At 38.3% G+C, this 19,782-nt stretch overlaps 1 protein-coding gene across 1 annotated transcript in view; it reads left to right on the forward strand.

The window, feature by feature from the left end:
• ITGA8 (integrin subunit alpha 8) overlaps positions 1-19,782 on the forward strand; it is a 182,473-nt gene that overhangs the window by 153,249 nt on the left and 9,442 nt on the right. Inside the window, exons 27-28 of the mRNA XM_061178163.1 lie at positions 2,059-2,172; positions 9,592-9,693. Of these exons, the coding sequence (XP_061034146.1) occupies positions 2,059-2,172; positions 9,592-9,693 (216 nt within the window). The remainder of the gene's footprint in view (positions 1-2,058; positions 2,173-9,591; positions 9,694-19,782) is intronic.

Genomic DNA, 19,782 nt, shown 5'->3' on the forward strand with positions numbered 1-19,782 from the left:
CTTCATGGGCTTCCCGGGACCTTCTGAATCAAATTGAAACTTCTTAGCAAATAGGAAGATTCTTTACCACCTAGACTTTCCCTCATTCCTATCTCATTTCCACCTGCCCACCCCACCCCCCAAATACCCTTTTCTCCTCTCTTCTGAACATGCCCTGGTCTTACACAGGAGAACCATGCCCTCATCACCTCATACTGCTAAGTAACTCTTCCTCGCCCTTCAAGATTCATTCTGAGCATCACCTTCTCCAAAAATCCTCCAACAGAGCTAGCTAACAGGGACCACCATCCCAGGGAGTTTACAAGAATTACCTCCTTCTGACTCCGTTCTTTTGCCTCCAGAGGGTGGGATTGGTGATATACACAGCATGTCAGTAACGGAGCACAGGTAAACATGAGAGTCCTCACAAGGGGCACGAACTGCAGAACTTTGAGATTCCTGCTCCTGCTCAAGGCACAAGGCCCCAAACCTCTCGTGCCCAGCTAGTGGAACCAGAACAGCCCAGCCCACCTGTATTTGGAAACATCTTAGAGAAATCTGGCCTTACTGGACTTTATCAGATACACAATCCTGACTGCTTTGTTTTTGGACAATTCTGAGGTTCTCAGAAAAGGTTTTTCTTTTTTTTGAAACCATTTTTTTAAGTTGAGAATTATGTTTTATGTTTTATTTTTTGGCTGCACCGCATGCGGAAACTTCCCTGACCAGGGATCAAACCTGTGCCCCTTGCAGTGGAAGGGCAGAGTCTTAACCACTGGACCACCAGGGAAGTCCAAAAACAGTTTTTAATTGTATCAATAGTACATTCCTCAGGTTACTCTGTGGTTTATCAATGTCATTAAAGTGAGATGCCTCAGTCCACTACTTCACATACTATCCAATAAACTGATGCTTATTGAGCATCAGTGCTTGAGAGGTGGAAAATGAATGAAGCACAATCCACAAGATAAATTCAGGTCAGTGAGGGGGTACAATTCGAGAAGTATCATCCTATCCATGGGCACACAGAAAATGAATTGTGAGGTGTCCATTGATTTACATATTGGGATCCAATCAGAAAAATACAATTCGATAGAATGTCATCATAATGAACACTTTCTAGGAATATGCATTTCATATATTATAAGTTACCCATTATAAGTTAGGCAACCCTACAGACTAGTTTAAAAACAGCTTAATGTACGTGGAATCTAAAAAAATGGTACAAATGAACTTATTTACAAAAGAGAAATAGAGTCACAGATGTAGAAAACAAACTTATGGTTACTAGGGGGGAAAGAGGTGGGCGAGGGATAAACTGGGAGATTGGGATTGACATATACACACTACTATATATAAAATAGATAACTAATAAGAACCTACTGTATAGCACAGGGAACTCTACACAATACTCTGCGGTGACCTATATGGGAAAAGAATCTAAAACAGAGTGGATATATGTATGTATATAGCTGATTCACTTTGCTGTACACCTGAAACTAACACAACATTGTAAATCAACTATATTCCAATAAAAATTATAAATAAATAAGTAAATAAATACAACTTAATAGATGGAACTTGCAGGAGATTCTGCCTTATAACCAGGAAGTAACTTAAGATAGAATAATGTTATGGAACAAATACCTGTCAATGGCTTAATATCATTGGTTCTCTGAGATAATGGACTCATGGACCTTCCTCCGAAGCTTTTTCAGGATTTACTTAGTCCAGGGTCAGGTGTTGTGATTGTCTATAAGAAATATTTTCCCAAGTTCTGAGAATACGAAACAGCAATTCAGTCACTGCTGTGGGAAGTAAAGTCCTTAGAACAGAGCTTAAATTTTATGTTGTATTTTATGCTCCGTTTTAGCTCTACATTACCACTAATGTTGATGCATCTTTCCTACCTAACTGTGTTTTTTCTTGATCATTTCAGTGTACTTGTTCTTTATTTAAAGTTTATGGATTAAGGGATGACTTCTGAGGAAACAAAATGTAAATAAACTGACTTTGGTGTTGATTCTCTACCACAATTTAAAGACACTGGTTCATCACCACTGCTGTTGTTTTTTGCAGAATTGTACAAATATCGAGTGCTTACAAATCTCCTGTGCAGTGGGACAACTAGGAGGAGGAGAAAGCGCTGTCCTGAAAGTCAGGTCACGGTTATGGGCCAAGACATTTCTCCAGGTAAGAGAAACAGTGCAGCTCTGACGTGCCACTCACAGGAAACCTCTTCTCAAAAGCTCAGAGGGAAGCTTTTTTGAAAAGGATTTTGAGATGTTTTAACTTTTTTAATTTTCTATTTTTTCCATTAAAATTTTTTATATTTTTAGATTAATTTTCAAATTTTTTTAAATTTAATTTTTTAATTTTAAAAAAATTTTGAAGAACTCTCTGGAAGGAATGGAGCCTAGATCAGCTGGTCATCTTTCCCATCAGGTGAAGTTTATATTTTTCCAGGTTTATTGAGATCTTATTGACATATGACCATATGTAAGCTTAAGGTGTACAACATGACAATTTGATACTATATATTGTGACATGATTATCACAATAAGGTTAGTTAATACCTCTATCCCCTCACATAATTACCTTTGTGTGTGTGTGTGTGTTGAGAACTTTTAAGATCTGGGCTCTTAACAACTTTGAAGTTTATACTATAGTATTGTTGACTATAATCACTACGTTGTACGTTAGGTCTCCAGGACTTATTGATGTACTAGTTGCAAGTTTGTTCCTTTAACATCATGTATCCATTTCCCCCACACACAACCCCTGGTAACCATCAGTTCTCTATTTCTATGAATATGGCTTTTTTTAGATTCCACGCATAAGTGGGTTCATACCCTATTTTTCTTTCTCTGTTTGACTTATCTCACTTAGCATAATGCTCTCAAGGTCCATCCATGGTGTTGCAAAAAGCAAGATTTCTTTCTTTTTTATGGCTGAATGATATTCCATTGTGTGTGTGTGTGTGTGTGTGATATGTTAGGTGAACACAATTTAAATATCCTCAGTCCCTAAGACTGTCAGACAGTAGCTGAGATTTGAACAAATCTGTTTGACTCAACACTATCTAGTAGTTCCTCGGTAAATAGTAGTTAATGAAATGATGGTGAGTACAAGAACATAATTCAAGCCACATGCCCAGAAAAATTCAAATATAAATAGTTTAGCAGGGGAAGAGATAGTGTCCTAGAAAGTTCTTCTTGTCTGGTGATATCACAGCCTGGGCTTCAGCCAGAACAGCTTCTCAGTAAAGTTCCAGGCACATTGATTTGTGGATTCCTCACTCCTTTGGCTTGTCTGGACTGTGGCATCCCATACTTCTCAGGATGATTATATTGATTGTGTGTATTTTAAAAGTTTAAAATCTCCTTTATACGAAGCAGATGAATTTTTCCATGTGGAAATTGCTATTTATTTAAATGAGAATGCTGTGTTGTGACCTTGTTGTTTGGGGAGGATTTGGGGGAAAAAAGCTAAATTAAAACTCCTCAAGTCTATGCATTCTTGCCCATATTTTAACTACCAGAAAACTCATTTGGCTCATTGTACCATAGAAAATCCAATGATAAAATCCTTCTGAGTCTAGCTAATAATACAGAATTTTGTAGCTCTAGATTCTCACGTTTTCTATGAGTCAGAATACTTACGGTAGTCTCACAAATCTTATATGATTTTGTTTCTAAAATAAACAGGAGGAAAATTAAAGGTATTTTTAAAAAGGTTTTTGTGAAGCATTCCTTTTTTTTTTTTTTAACTTAAGGCAGGATTCTTCAACCTCAGCCCTATTAATATTCTGGTTCAGAGAATTCTTTGTTGTGGGGTGGTCCTGTGCATGATAGGACGCTTAGCAGCATCCCTGGCCCCTGCCCACTAGATGCCAGTAACAACTCTCACCTTAGCTGTGACAACCAAAAATGTCTCCAGACATCGCCAGTGTCCCCTGGGGGCAAAATCATTCCTGGCTTTGAACAACTGACCTAAGGAGAAGGGCAGTGCACAATTTCTTTTTGCTGTTGTTGTTAAACCATGATTTATTCATTCACTCAATAAATATTTATGAAGTACCAACTGCCAACTATGGGCCAGGCACTGCTTCAGGTACCACTTGCATGCCATCAATTTGCTCATTGCCATTCTGCTTTTTGGCTGTTACTTTTTCTCTAAGAGTTGGGGAAGATGAGTTTTAATGAATTCCCAAGCCCACACAGTCTAAATGATAACCATCCACGCCTCCTATTACTTTGGGCATCACATCCTACTGAAATGAGGAAGCACAGCTTTTCAATGAAGCAGGACTAAAATCATTACGACATTACAGTCACGGGGGAAATGACTATTTTAGATGACATACGTCCGTTCTGTGCATAACATACTGTTCCAATAGAAGACCTATGGAGTGAAAATTGCACCTTTAAGAAAGACAAATACCATATGATATCATTTATATGTGAAATCTAAAATATGACACAAATGAACCTATCTATGAAACAGAAACAGAACCACAGACATAGAGAACAGAGTTGTGGTTGCCAAGGGGGAAGGGGGGTGGAGGAGGGATGGATTGGGAGTTTGGGGTTAGCAGATGCAAGCTATCATATATAGAATGGATAAAAACAAGGTCCTACTGTATAGCACAGGGAACTATATCGAATATCCTGTAATAAACTGTAATGGAAAAGAATATGAAAAAGAATGTATATATATGTGTAACTGAATCACTTTGCTCTGCAATCAATTTGCAGAAATTAACACAACATTGTAAATCAACTATACTTCAATAAAATAAATCTTTTAAAAAGTTTAAAAAATAAAGCACTTTCACCATGTAGAAGTAAAAAAAAAAAGACAGAAAAGAAAATTGCATCTTCATCTACCTGTTGAAGACCCATTGGATATGGAAGAAGTCAATAGCAATTGAGGGATTTTCTTTTTTTTAACATCTTTATTGGAGTATAATTGCTTTACAATGTTGTGTTGGTTTCTGCTGTATAACAAAGTGAATCAGCTATATGTACACATATATCCCCATATCCCCTCCCTCTTGCATTTCCCTCCCACCCTCCCTATCCCACCCATCTAGGTGGTCACAAAGCACCGAGCTGATCTCCCTGTGCTATGCGGCTGCTTCCCATTAGGATTTTCTAAACAATAACTATTTAGCACAAGTAGAGTCAGACCAGAACAACCTGCAGGGACATTCTGAGGTTCTACCAGAGCAAAGTGACACTTCCAAAGATTCAGGAGAGACTGGCACACGTCACTTCATGTTCACCCACAGCCATAGCCCAAACTTCTGTACTTCCACTGTTTCTGCTTATACCAGTCTCAGAAGCTGATGGCCAAAGAGGAGAGCATTACTGCAAACTGCCGCCGGCCTGCCGCTCAAAGAATATACTACATCCTGGAAGTCTTTAATAGTTTTGTCACACAACCCAGCAGGAGGCAAACATTTTCTGCCTTCCTAATCCGGGAGAGAAAGTTTATGATTCTCAGCTGTCATGATTTGCGGCGTTATGTTTGGTTTTGCCCACATGGTAAACATGCATACTGGTCTTTAATTCTAAACGATGATCTGTGCTGTGATTGTTGCTTGAAAGAGCAACCTCTTTAACAGCTTAAAGTTTGACCAGTAATTGTTTAAGTTTTGTTGTCCCACAAGGCTTTGTTTCTGGGAGGTATTGAGTATTTAAACATAGGCTTTATAAAATGGATGTGTGGTTTAAAAATAATTCTTGAGAAGGAATTAAGCAGCGGGGGAGCACTTCATGGTCCCAGCCACGCTCACTAGGTCTTTAACCAACTTAAAAGCCTCACTCTCCACTTCATTTGTTACCAGTTCTGTAATTTTTATGAGTACCATGACCATAAGCCAATCTTTGTGCACTAGTACATAATAGAGGCAGGTGGTGGGCTGCAAACCACAGTTTCAATGATGTGGCAATGACAGACGGATAGGGCATTTTCTGAGGATTAATAGCTAGCTGGGGCATGTGGAGGGTTCAAGATATTGTCAAGGGATATTAACTCCAGCTGCTTTTTTAATCCTAAATTGCCTACAATATGGCAGTGATGGCTATTACAGCAGTAGATTGCCACGCAGAAGAAGAGATGATTTTTTAACATAAGAATAATGTCATAGTTATGTAAAGAGCACTGCTGAAAGCATTCAACTTTGAACATGGAATCAATAAAAGGACTGTGCTCATGATTGTTTTTCATGAATTAAACGCTTACCTGTACCAGGTTTTTGACTTACAGACACAATACTCGTGTATCTTTGATGCTGACCTAGATCAGAGCCTAATAGCTCATATTTCCCATTCCGTGGAGCCTCAGAGCATCTTAGAAAAATGAAAAAAAAATGCATTTTTCTACTGAAAAGGGTAGAAGAAACATTGCTTTTGGAGAATAATTTAAAATAAAGAACAGATCAATCTATGAGTTGTATTATTTACAGTCTATTTGCCTACCACCAGATTTGTTTAGGTCCCAGACTGCGTCCACTTGCATTGCTGAATTAGGTAACAGAGGTGAGAGTGTGTCCATAGCCCCCTATCATGATCGGCAGCCCTCATTTTATGTCACTACCTTCTCTTACAACTTCCTGAACTTCCTAATCTCATTGATGGGGTAGGAGGTCCAATTCAATAATTGACAGAATTAAACCTTTTATAAGGTGCTATCAAATGGATGGATACGGGATAGGAGGGTTATCGGATAACCCAGCCATCTGATGTGTTCATTCACCATCCATTCATGCTGTCAGTCAAGCAGGATTGATGAAGCCCTTCCGGGCATACTGTTCCAGGTGCTATGGAAGGTATAAGCCTTATTATATTCCATGCTCTACGCCTTCCAGTTTTGGGTAATCTTGTCGGGGAAGAAAGTAATCAAGAAAGATAAAAAGCTAAACAACAATGTGGAAATTCCAAACAATATAGGGCAACTATAGTTTCATCCCAGACTTAATGCATCACGATCTGTGAACCTGATCCCAGGTGTTTCTGAGGTTCAGCAAAGCACAGTGTTTTGTGAACCAAGGGAAATGACGGTAAAGATGGGTGATGAATGGAAAATGTGAGGAAGAGTCAAAATGGCCAGAGTAGAGGGATTAAAGGAAGGTGAGAGAAAATCCCCTCAGAGAAACATGTTTCTCCACATTCTAGACTTCAAATCCCATCTCTCTCTTTTTTTTTAATTTTTATTGGAGTATAGCTGATTTACAATGTTGTGTTAGTTTTGGGTATACAGCAAAGTGAATTGGTTATACATATGCATATATTCACTCTTTAAGATTCTTTTCCCATATATGTCATTACAGGATATTGAGTAGAGTTCCCTGTGCTATACAGTAGGTCCTTATTAGTTATCTATTTTATATATAGTAGTGTGTATATGTCAATCCCAATCTCCCAATTTATCCTTCCCCCACTCCTTTACTCCCTGGTAACCATAGTTTGTTTTCTACATCTGTGACTCTATTTCTGCTTTGTAATTAAGTTCATTTGTTATTCATTAAGAAATTTCCATGTTCATAAATGCAGAATATCATGTAGGACAAAAACTTTACATCTAGAGTTGATTCGGAGATAGAGTTCTCTCATGATTTGTTTCCCAAAGATATGACTTCAAGAGCAAGGGAATTATTTTCCATCAGTGTTTTTTTATTGAACTTGGAGACTAAAGAAAACTTGTTCTTTGAAGGTTTGGGAGCCTGGACACACATTTGAATATGTTTTATAACCCTTATGCACAGAATCTCATTACCAGAATTTGTCATGTTTCTTCTGAGTCTATCAGCCATGGTATTAAGGAAAGTAGATTTAAATCACCAAGTACACACAAGATTTTATGAGCAAAGATTTCCACATTTTAAAAAACACTTCTCACACAAACAAAAATCCAGCTTTCAGTTAAAATGGAAATGCCAGGAGACAAGAGAACATAGGAAGAATAACGACCAAAAATGAATTTTTCCAAATGAACAAAGTTGCTTACCCTATAATGTCAGGACAGAAAAAACAAAAAAGCCAAAGAAATAGTGACTTTAAGTATATATAAAAGTTTTGCATACTCTAGCCTGTCCTCATCACACAGAAGAAATGGGGTTTATTGAAAGGAGAAAAAATTGAACCACAGGGGAAAAAAAAATTTGTAAAAATATTTAAATTATTACAATGCAACCTGTTGGATTGGGCTCAAGAAACTCAACATTGGATTATAGATGGGGAAGTGCTAGTAAATGTTTAATAAACCACTTTCTGGAGGGAAAAAAACTCTGAAATGTAACATTTGCTGATTCCCATGGTGTAACTGTTCCCGCCATGGTCAATTTCAAGCTGCCAACATGACCTCACTGAATACGGAGTTGGGAAGAGATGCAGAGCAGCACACCATCATACAGTATTTTCCCTACAGATACAATAGACTTAAATAATATCAAGAGCATAGATAATAGTAAAATGCAATAAAATTATTACTAAGTACTGAGTTTAGAGTGTTTATTACCTTTTTAAAAATATAATTTACTAACGTTTATGTATATATAACTTGTTTTAATAATGGCTCTATTTAACAACAGGTACTCAAAATTCTTGAAATTTTAACGTTCTGCTCTCCAGCGCCATTATGAGCCAGCTACAGCCCACCCCTGGATAGCTCTCATCACTGTCTCAAGCTAAATGGAAGAGAACCACGGGAGCTTAAGTTCTCAGAATGGTTTTCCTTGAGTTACTCTTAAATACTTTCCCTTGACCTTAATCAACAGTTAATATGAGAACCGATTAAACAAAAAGAACTTGCTGAAAAGTTCTGTCAAGAACACTGTATGCCTCTAGGTCGGTGGTTCTTAACCAGGGGGATTTTGCTCCCCAGGGGACATTGGCAGTAATTGGAGACATTTTCAATTGTTACAACTGGGTGAGGGGTGCTACTGGCATCTAGTGGGTAGATGCCATGGATGCTGCTAAACATCCTACAACGCCCAGGACAGTTCCTTAACCAACCCCAAATCCTAATAGTGCCATGACTGAGAGATCTGTTCTGGGTCTTCTGTATACGATGAAATGTGATTAATTTCTTTGTAACTTAGCAGCAGTCTCTCTCCTAAAATATTTCCTTCTCTCAGATAACAAGAATTTGTAACCCACGATGTCTCCCTGTTATGTTCTTCACTAATGGCACTTGTGCTTACTCCTTTTAGGAACTCTGCTTTTCTGTTTTTATTTTAATCTTATTATGCCAAGCCTTTTGTTCATAAGATGAATTATCTTTAGAAATAAGAAGAAGATGAATGGTTGGTTGGATGGATAGTGAATGGGTGATGGATGGGTGGATGATGGGTGGATGATGGGTGGATGATGGGTGGATGATGGGTGGATGATGGATGGATGATGGATGGAAGATGGACGGGGAGATGATGAATGGATCATGAATGGATAGATGGATGGGGAAAAAGTAAAGAGAGAGAAGGAAGAGAGAAGGAAGCAGGAAATTTTGCTTTGGAAATGGATAACATGAAAAACAACCGGTTGGCTGCCAATATAACTTTTAAAAGCTTTACATGGACTATACTTAACTTAATATTTTTAATTTCAGAGGAAAAATGATCCCTATTCTCTTGCATCCCTGGTGTCCTTTGAAGTTAAGAAGATGCCTTATAAAGATCAGCCAGCCAAACTCCCTGAAGGCAGCATAGCAGTGAGTATCTTAAAATATATAAGTACAAATAATTTTATTGAAATTATTTTTTAAATCACTGTTTTGCTTGTGCTAGGTTTACATGCTCATTACAGTGGCTTGAGAAAAGTTTCCCACTTCAGATCACTATTTTCTTATTTCAGTCTGGAAATTCCTTAGTGTTATTTGATCAAATTTTTAAGTCTTCAGTGTGAATTTCTACCCCTCCCCCACAAAATTCAGGACTAACACCGTTTTTTTAATTAGGCTCTTTTGTCTGAAAGAGGTCCAGATAGTAATGATCATCAGAATGAAGTCATACCGATTGTAATTTTAAAGACAGCCTGGTGAGTGAGGTGGCGAGGGCAACTCTCTTCCTTAGGGACAGTTGCCACAGACCCGCTACAGGGCCAGTCATCTTTCCTTTCTAAACAAAGACCAGTAATACCTGGGGGAAGAGAGAAGTACACTCTGAGCTTCATTTGAATGAAATAGGTTTTAAACTGAGGCTATTAAACATGACTGACACCCACATATCTGTCACAGCACAACTGCTGGCCTCCTCAGCAACCTGGCAAGGCCATGCAGAGCAGAGGGGAGAACAGATGACGGGGGATGAACAGGCACGGTCACCAAAACTCTGCCTTTAACAGTGACAGTGACCACAGTCAGGGCTCCGGGAAGCAATGTTAACATGTAAACGTCATCTCTTGGTCACGCCATAGAAACTTGCAACCTCGACTTGGATTCTGGTCCCCAGGTCCTTGTTACTCAATATGTGTTTTGCAGACCAGCAGTATCAGCAGTACCTAAGAAACTGTTAGAAATTCAGAAACAGGCCTCACTCCAGACCTGCTGAGTCAGAATCTGCCTTTTATCAAAATCATCAGGGCAGCAGGTACCCTGTCATGTTTGAGAAGCATTGCTTCGGACGGTGTAAAAGTCGATACTCTCGTAATTTCTCTTCAGCCTAGGTCTTAAAAAGGTAACTGATATTTACTCTTTCTAGCCGAATCTACTTTTTGTAATTTAAATTCATCCCTTGATTAGTGATTTTCAACCCTGAGTATGCAAAGAATCACCATCCATGTGACTTTTAAGATTTATACATGCTCAGACCCCATCCGAAACATCAGGATTGAGTGAGTCGGGTGGAGCCCTGCTACTGTGCTTTGAAAGCTCTACAAGTGATGATTCTGCAGTGAAGCTAGGATTGGGAACCTCTAACACAGGCAGGCAGCATCGAAGAAAATCCAAAGATTTCAAAACAGCTTCTCCTGGCCTTCACCCTGGATCCACCCTGCTCTAAGTGGAAACCTTCTGGAAATCACTCTATGTACTTTGCTGAGGCTGTTAACCACATTGACCTGAAAGTATTGTTAAGAAGATTATTAAAATTATGTATAAAAAGCTCTAGCTTTGTACCTAAAACGAGTTAAGTCTCAGGTCTCAGTAATAGTAACCCTCCCAAAATGTCTTACCTTCTCCAGCAAAGTCCAGGAAGTCCAATTGGAAACATCCATGGATTCACACAGTCTAAATATTTCAGTAAACTTTGGTGGCATTTAAAGCAAATACTGCCACATCTTTCTTCACTTAGCTTGCCTCTGTTTCTCTTACGAGATGTCTGCTGGAGTTTGGATTTATGTTCAACCTAGAAAACAGAGGCTTTGGGTTTTTAATATAGAATGTTCATCCAAGGAGGTTCAAAGGCTTGTAACTCTAAGGGAGATAAATCTGGGTCCTTTGTTTTCTCTGAGCACACGCTCCATAACAGAAACATATGTGACAGTCAATTCCATCAGCAGGATTGCGTCTTTCTGTCCTGGCCACAGGTGCCAGCCTGCTGTTCTCAACTCATCTCAAAAGATCCACAAAATGATCAGATACATGCTTCCCCCGTCCCTACCACCCTTGTTCCTGCATCTTTTAAAAAGTCTTGTTATCTGATGTAGATGATTTACTGCACCATTTATGTAAAGGTTATGGGAAAACTTTTTAGGTCTCCCAATGCCTGACTGACTGAAGGAGATGTTGCCAGTAGGAAGCTAGCTGTGCCCTACAGGCTTGATTTGAGAGGACTGTGCTTGCAGCTGGCAGATGTTTCTTAGAGCGTGTTCTCAAAAATCCTGTCATCCTTATCTTGAAAAGGACCCAGCAGAAGGGAATTGCTTTCTGGTGGTAGAATCAGTTGTACTCGGTGGTTGGAGGATCATCAGAGCTCCAATCCACACTCCGCCACTGGGGAAAGCATCTCGGTTCCTTCTTTGGTAATAAGACAAAAATATGTGCTTGTTTTACTAGGCCCTTGTGTGCCATGAGTAGTCTATCTGTGCTTCCTTTTCAACATGGTCATAATGCAACCATTCCTTGAACCCTAGATAAACTTTCCATATTGAAGAAAATAGTAATCCCCACCTGCTACTGGCACAGTGTCTGTGTTTGTAACAAATGAACTCTCCGTGCCAGGTGACACTTGTCGTGTTCAGAGGCAAGGGAAAGGTTGCATGATGTAAAGGGGATATGACTAAAGGCTGAATCATTACAGCCCAGAAGAAAAAAAAAATCATTCAGTTATTTGAACACTTTTTTTGCCTATTCATAAACTTTGGCATTTGTGTGTCATGTGACTAAAGCCGAATAGAAGAGGATATTATTGTCTGGTGTAACTCCAAAGACACTTACTATAAAATATTTCAGTAAAATCCTTAATTAAGAACTCACACATAAACTATGAGTCCAACTGACTTTTTGAGTTGTTAGCAAAACTTCAGAATCTTAAAATGGATCTCTTACATGAAACAATTGTCTGGAGTTCAAACTTATCACAGGACTTCTTTTCTTATATGGGCTATTTGAATGTTGTTAAAAGGTATGTTCAGCTGGTCCACTTCATGTTATTATTTTGTTCTAAATGGAACTCTAGGTAGGGTGTCTTGGTACATTTATATAAAACATTCTTGTGACCCCACTGAAGTATGTTTACACAAGATTTTGTGATACATAAATACAGACATCAACATTAATTACCATTGCAAATACGACAGAGCTTTTTCCTTCTACCTTGGTATTTTGTCAAAATATACAAAAACATATCATAAACGTCAACGATAAAATGTAGGCATATTAAAGACTTATTTATGGTCTTTCCACCATAATAAAGAACAACAAGATTTACAACATGATGAAGGTAAGATTAAATGTTCCCTACTTAGCATCGCTTTAAGAACATCTAAACCACTTACAATTCATGGACCCCCCCCTTCCTAAAATTGCAGATAGTTATATTAAGTGGATTGTTAAAATTTTATACTATTTCTTTAAATAGCCATAGGTTCTTGATACATTAAAAAAAAAATTTTTGTTAATTAGTTGGCATGTAATTGAATTTTTCTCCCTACGTTTTAAGAACTCAAGTTACTCAAGGTGACTCTTTCTTAAACAGCTGAAATATGTAGTCAAAAACCCATGTTCTTAAAGTAAAGCTTTAGTCCTAAATACACCCCATCATCCGCCTTGGGACCACCTTCTTGATGAATGAATCTAATAAACAGGGACTTGGGTAATTTGGCTCAACACACCATTGTGTGAGATTATACAAAAGTTCTCGAGCTGTGCAGTTCAATATGGTAGCCACTCACCACATTACCATGGATGGTGAGGACCCCAGATGTGGGTGGAGTGACTGAAGAACTGAACTAGTAGTTTTACTTCATTTTAACTCATTTAAATGTAAACTTTAAAACTGTAGCAGTATAAGATATTTTTTCCATTAAACGCAGCTTTATTTTTTGGGTAAGACTACATTTTACTTTAACCAATAAAAATCCAGCAGTTGTCACTTGCTGCAAGTGTAAAACAAACACTGGATTTTGGAGACTTAGTAAAAAAAAGAAAAAAAAAGGAAGAATATTTTTATATCAATTACATGTTGATATAATTTATATCAATTACATGATAATTTTGATATTTAGGGTCAAATAAAATATATTATTAAAATTAATGCCCCATGTTTCTTTTTACTCTTTTTAAATGTGATGACTATAAAATTTTAAATGACATACGTGGCTTGCATTATATATCTATTGGAGAGCACTGATCTACAGTGGAGTTATAGAGTGTTCCAGCTTGGAGCTGTTGATAATACCAACAGAGCTTCAGAGAACATAGGGTGTTTAATAAATCTTATCCGAAATGAATGAAAAATTCTTACTATAAATTGGTGTTAAGTCATTAGGAACTCTAGAAATTAAGACCTACTTTTCTCATTTATTATCCAATGGATAATCTAAGCTTCTTGTGAGCTTGTCAAAATGAGCTGCCAAATATAAATATTAGAAATAACAAAGTCTGGGTATTTTTCAACATTTTATTTCGTGGCCAAGCTTCTTCCAAACCATCCTAGGGTTTCCACAGGACTATGACAAATTTAAATAAACACTGGTCCTATAAAAGTGATCAATTAAGTCTTTTCTCTTAAGCTTGCCTGTAGAGTTCAAGTTTCTCGTCTATACAGAGTACTGAGTCTCAGGAAAGCTTGGCTTTACCTGTTTCCACTTGCAGATGAAATGCCCCGTTGCCATTTACAGACCTGAATATGTCACCCGACTCCCTAATCAATGTGTTCTCAGAAAGACCTCTTCTTCCAAGACCTGGATGACTCTCCCAATGATGTGTTACCTTTGATTCATCCACCCTTTTCTAGCAGCAGCCATCTAAATCCTCAGCCCTGGAAATCCGAAGAAATGCTCTGGGGCACTACTGTTGTTCTGTATTTCTACTGTCGCTAGTGTAACAACTTCTCAACTAGGCAGTGAAAAACCTAGATAAGCTTAGGGAGCCACCAGGGGCGACAGAAGGTCTCTGCATCTGCACCCGGTTTAGATCGAGATCGGGCAGCCTCCGTGCCACATAGAAGTCCTAAAGGCAGCAGGTGAGGAGAGCAGAATGCAGGCTTGGGAGCAAAGTCACTAAGTTTGCCTTCCTTTAAATCTCTATGTCCTTTCCCCTTAGTTAATTACAGATGGTGAACGTATATGACATGCATAATCCTTCCACTGAAAGTGCTCAGAGAAAGGGTATGAAATGGTATTTTTCAAATGAACATAATGTTACCAGGAGCAGACTGCAAAAGTTTTGGTGATGAGAATTTCAGATTTTGGAACGGATAAGGATATCAGTGATCATCTTCTCTGAGACTGTTTTAAGACTGTTGTCAGACTCTTTGGAAGCGAATGCAAACAGAAAGCCAGTAGATTTTGTAATTATACCTTATAAAGCTGTTTTCTGCTTCTAGACACCCTAATAAGCATACCCCATTCAATTTAATGTTTTATTTGTACTTTTCCACCACTTCTGCAAAAAAACCTTCAAATATCATTATTAGATCTTTGTGAGTGACCTCTCCTGCTTGTTTCTACAGGTAGACCATGGCGGGGGGCGGGGGGGGGTTTGGTTTTTTCTTTTAATTTTTATTGGAGTATAGGTGATTTACAACATTAGTTTCTGCTGTACAGCAAAGTGAATCAGTTATACGTACATATATCCACTCTTTTTTTAGATTCTTTTCCCATATAGGCCATTACAGAGTATTGAGTAGAGTTCCCTGTGCTATACAGTAGGTCCTTATTAGTTATCTATTTTATATATAGTAGTATGTATATGTCAACCCCAGTCTCCCAATTTATCTCTCCCCCCTTTCCACCCTGGTAACCATAAGATTGTTTTTTTACATCTGTGACTCTATTTCTGTTTTGTAAATAAGTTCATTTGTACCATTTTTTAAGATTCCACATATAAGCGATATCATATGATATTTGTCTTTCTGTGTCTGACTGATTTCACTGAGTATGACAATCTCCAGGTCCATCCATGTTGCTGCAAATGGCATTATTTCGTTCTTTTTTATGGGTGAGTAATATTTCATTGTATATATGTACCATATCTTCTTTATCCATTCATCTCTCGATGGACATTTAGCTTGCTTCCATGTCCTGGCTATTGTAAATACGTAGTGCTTCAGTGAACATTGGGGTGCATGTATCTTTTTGAATTATGGTTTTCTCCAATATATGCCCAGGAGTGGGATTGCTGGATCATACAGTAGCTCTATTTTTAGTTTTTTAAGGAACCTCCATACTGTGATCCATAGTGGCTGTACCAATTTACATTCCCACTAACAGTGTAAAAGGGTTCTCTTTTCTCCACACCCTTTCCAGCATTTATTTTTTGTAGACTTTTTGATGATTGCCATTCTGACCAGTGTGAGGTGATACCTCATTGTAGTTTTGATTTGCATTTCTCTAATAATTAGTGATGTTGAGCATCTTTTCATGTGCCTTTTGGCCATCTGTATGCCAACAGACTAGTTTTATAGATAAGACATTGAAGCCTGCAATAGCCAAGTGGCAAAGAAACTCAGCAAAAACTCAGCAGCTATTCTCTCATTCCATTTCTTTTTATTAAACCAACAATTTGAACAGACCATCGGCCCTTATTTCAACTCCTTTAGCTTAGCTTTTTTTTTTTAACTTAACAAAACTAGAACTGTATTCTATGTTATAATGAAACATTGGGAGGTGACTTCAGATATCAATTAGGTAAATCAGAAGAGGGAACATGGAAAAGTATTGTTGCCTGTCTTCCTGTAAATTATCTATTAGTAAATTTTGGTGATCTCTAACACATGCACAAAATACAGACCAAAACTATGTTGTTTCCTTAGTGGACTTAGAGCTTAGGGGGAAGAGACATTTACAAGAAACCTCAGAATTGTCCATGGCACCAGATTTTCTCTCTCCTAGGTCACTGTAACTGGCTTATGAGTGCATGACCACTACTACCCTTTGTAGTTCCAAAATTCTGAAATTCTCATTCTTAAAACTGTACCAGAAGGCGGAAGTGACGCAGCAGCTCGCATACTGGGAAAGTTGGTGCAGGGCGCAGGAAAAAGGGAGTTCGCGCTGTTTTGACTTCAATGGAGTAAAGCCTCAACTGGGACTGTGGCTCCTCTTGCTCCCACCAGCCTTCCTTCAGCATCTCCCGGTTCAGGAGAAAGAGGGTGTATGTTATCGGGCTCAGTTGTTGAGAGAGAAAGAAAGCAACAATAATGGCAGATGGATGCTGCAGCCGTGTGGCTGACAGGGTTTTGGTGCTCCAGCCGGGTGTCAGGCCTGAGCTTCTGAGGTGGGAGAGCCGAGTTAAGGACATTGGTCCACCAGAGACCTCCTGGCCCCACATAATATCAAAGGGCGAATGCTCTCCCAGAGACCTCCATCTCAACGCTAAGACCCAGCTCCACTCAACAACCAGCAAACTCCAGTGCTGGACACCCCATTCCAAACAACTAGCAGGACAGGAACACAACCCCACCCATTAGCAGAGAGGCTGCCTAAAATCATACTAAGTTCACAGACAGCCCAAAACACACCACCAGGCACGGTCCTGCCCACCAGAAAGACAATATCCAGCCTCATCCACCAGAACACAGGCATCACACCCCTCCAAAAGGAAGCCTACAAAACCCACTGAACCAACCTTACCAACCTGGGGCAGACACCAAAAACAACGGGAACTATGACCCTGCAGCCTGCAAAAAGGAGACCCCAAACACAGTAAGTTAAGCAAAAGGAGAAGACAGAGAAATATGCAGCAGATGAAGGAGCAAGGTAAAAACCCACCAGACCAAACAAATGAAGAGGAAATAGGCAGTCTACCTGAAAAAGAATTCAGCGTAATGATGGTAAAGATGATCCAAAATCTTGGAAACAGAATGGAGAAAATACAAGAAACGTGTAACAAGGACCTAGAAGAACTAAAGAGCAAACAAACAATGATGAACAACACAATAAATGAAATTAAAAATTCTCTAGAAGGAATCAATAGCAGAATAACTGAGGAAGAAGAACAGATAAGTGACCTGGAAGATAAAATAGTGGAAATAACTACCGCAGAGCAGAATAAAGAAAAAAGAATGAAAAGAATTGAGGACAGTCTCAGAGACTTCTGGGACAACATTAAATGCACCAACATTCGAATTATAGGGGTCCCAGAAGAAGAAGAGAAAAAGAAAGGGGCTGAGAAAATATTTGAAGAGATTATAGTTGAAAACTCCCTAACATGGGAAAGGAAATAGTCAATCAAGTCCAGGAAGCACAGAGAGTCCCATACAGGATAAATCCAAGGAGAAACACACCAAGACACATATTAATCAAGCTATCAAAAATTAAGGGAAAAGCAACAAATAATATACAAGGGAATCACCATAAGATTAACAGCTGATCTTTCAGTAAAAACTCTGCAAGCCAGAAGGGAGTGGCAGGACATATTCAAAGGGATGAAAGGGAAGAACCTACAACTAAGATTACTCTACCCAGCAAGGATGTCATTCAGATTCAACAGAGAAATTAGAACCTTTACAGACAAGCAAAAGCTAAGAGAATTCAGCACCACCAAACCAGCTTTACAACAAATGCTAGAGGAACTTCTCTAGGTAGGAAACACAAGAGAAGGAAAAGACTTATAAAAACAAACCCAAAACAATTAAGAAAATGGTAATAGGAACATACACATTCACAATTACCTTAAATGTAAATGGATTAAATGCTCCAACCAAAAGACACAGACTGGCTGAATGGATACAAAAAAAAGACCCATATATATGCTGTCTACAAGAGACCCACTTCAGACCTAGGGACACATACAGACTGAAAGTGAGGGGATGGAAAAATATATGCCATGCAAATGGAAATCAAAAGAAAGCTGGAATAACAATTCTCATATCAGACAAAATAGACTTTAAAGTAAAGCCTGTCACAAGAGACAAAGAAGGACACTACATAATGATCAAGGGATCAATCCCAGAAGAAGATATGGCAATTGTAAATATTTATGCACCCAACATAAGAGCACCTCAATACAATAAGGCAAATGCTAACAGCCATAAAAGGGGAAATCGACAGTAACACAATCATATAGGGGACTTTAACACCCCACTTTCACCAATGAACAGATCAACCAAAATGAAAATAAATAAGGAAACACAAGCTTTAAATGATACATTAAACAAGATGGACTTAATTGATATTTATAGGACATTCCATCCAAAAACAACAGAATACACTTTCTTCTCAAGTGCTCATGGAACATTCTCCAGGATGGATCATACCTTGCGTCACAAATCAAGCGTTGGTAAATTTAAGAAAATTGAAATCATATCAAGTATCTTTTCCGACCACAATGCTATGAGACTAGATATCAATTACAAGAAAAAAACTGTAAAAAATACAAACACATGGAGGCTAAACAATATGCTACTAAATAACCAAGAGATCACTGAAGAAATCAAAGAGGAAATCAAAGAGGAAATCAAAAAATACTTAGAAACAAATGACAATGAAAACACAATGACCCAAAACCTATGGGATGCAGCAAAAGCGGTTCTAAGAGGGAAGTTTATAGCAATACAATCCTACCTCAAGAAACATCTCAAATAAACAACCTAACCTTACACCTAACGCATTTAGAGAAAAAAGAACAAAAAACCCCCAAAAATTAGCAGAAGGAAAGAAATCATAAAGATCAGATCAGAAATAAATGAAAAACAAATGAGGAAACAATAGCAAAGATCAGTAAAACTAATAGCTGTTTCCTTGAGAAGATAAACAAAGTTGATAAACCATTAGCCAGACTCATCAAGAAAAAAAGGGAGAAGACTCAAATCAACAGAATTAGAAATGAAAAAGGAGAAGTAACAACTGACACTGCAGAAATGCAAACGATCATGAGAGATTACTACAAGCAACTCTAAGCCAATAAAATGGACAACCTGGAAGAAATGGACAAATTCTTAGAAAAGCACAACCTTCCAAGACTGAACCAGGAAAAAATAGAAAATATGAACGGACCAATCACAAGCACTGAAATTGAAACTGTGATTAAAAATCTTCCAACTAACAAAAGCCCCGGGCCAGATGGGTTCACAGGCGAATTCTATCAAACATTTAGAGAAGAGCTAACACCTATCCTTCTCCAGCTCTTCCAAAATATAGCAGAGGGAGGAACACTCCCAAACTCATTCTGTGAAGCCACCATCACCCTGATACCAAAACC

Source organism: Eubalaena glacialis, chromosome 2 (genome assembly GCF_028564815.1).
Source record: "Eubalaena glacialis isolate mEubGla1 chromosome 2, mEubGla1.1.hap2.+ XY, whole genome shotgun sequence".
In the NCBI taxonomy this organism is placed as follows: Eukaryota; Metazoa; Chordata; class Mammalia; order Artiodactyla; family Balaenidae; genus Eubalaena; species Eubalaena glacialis.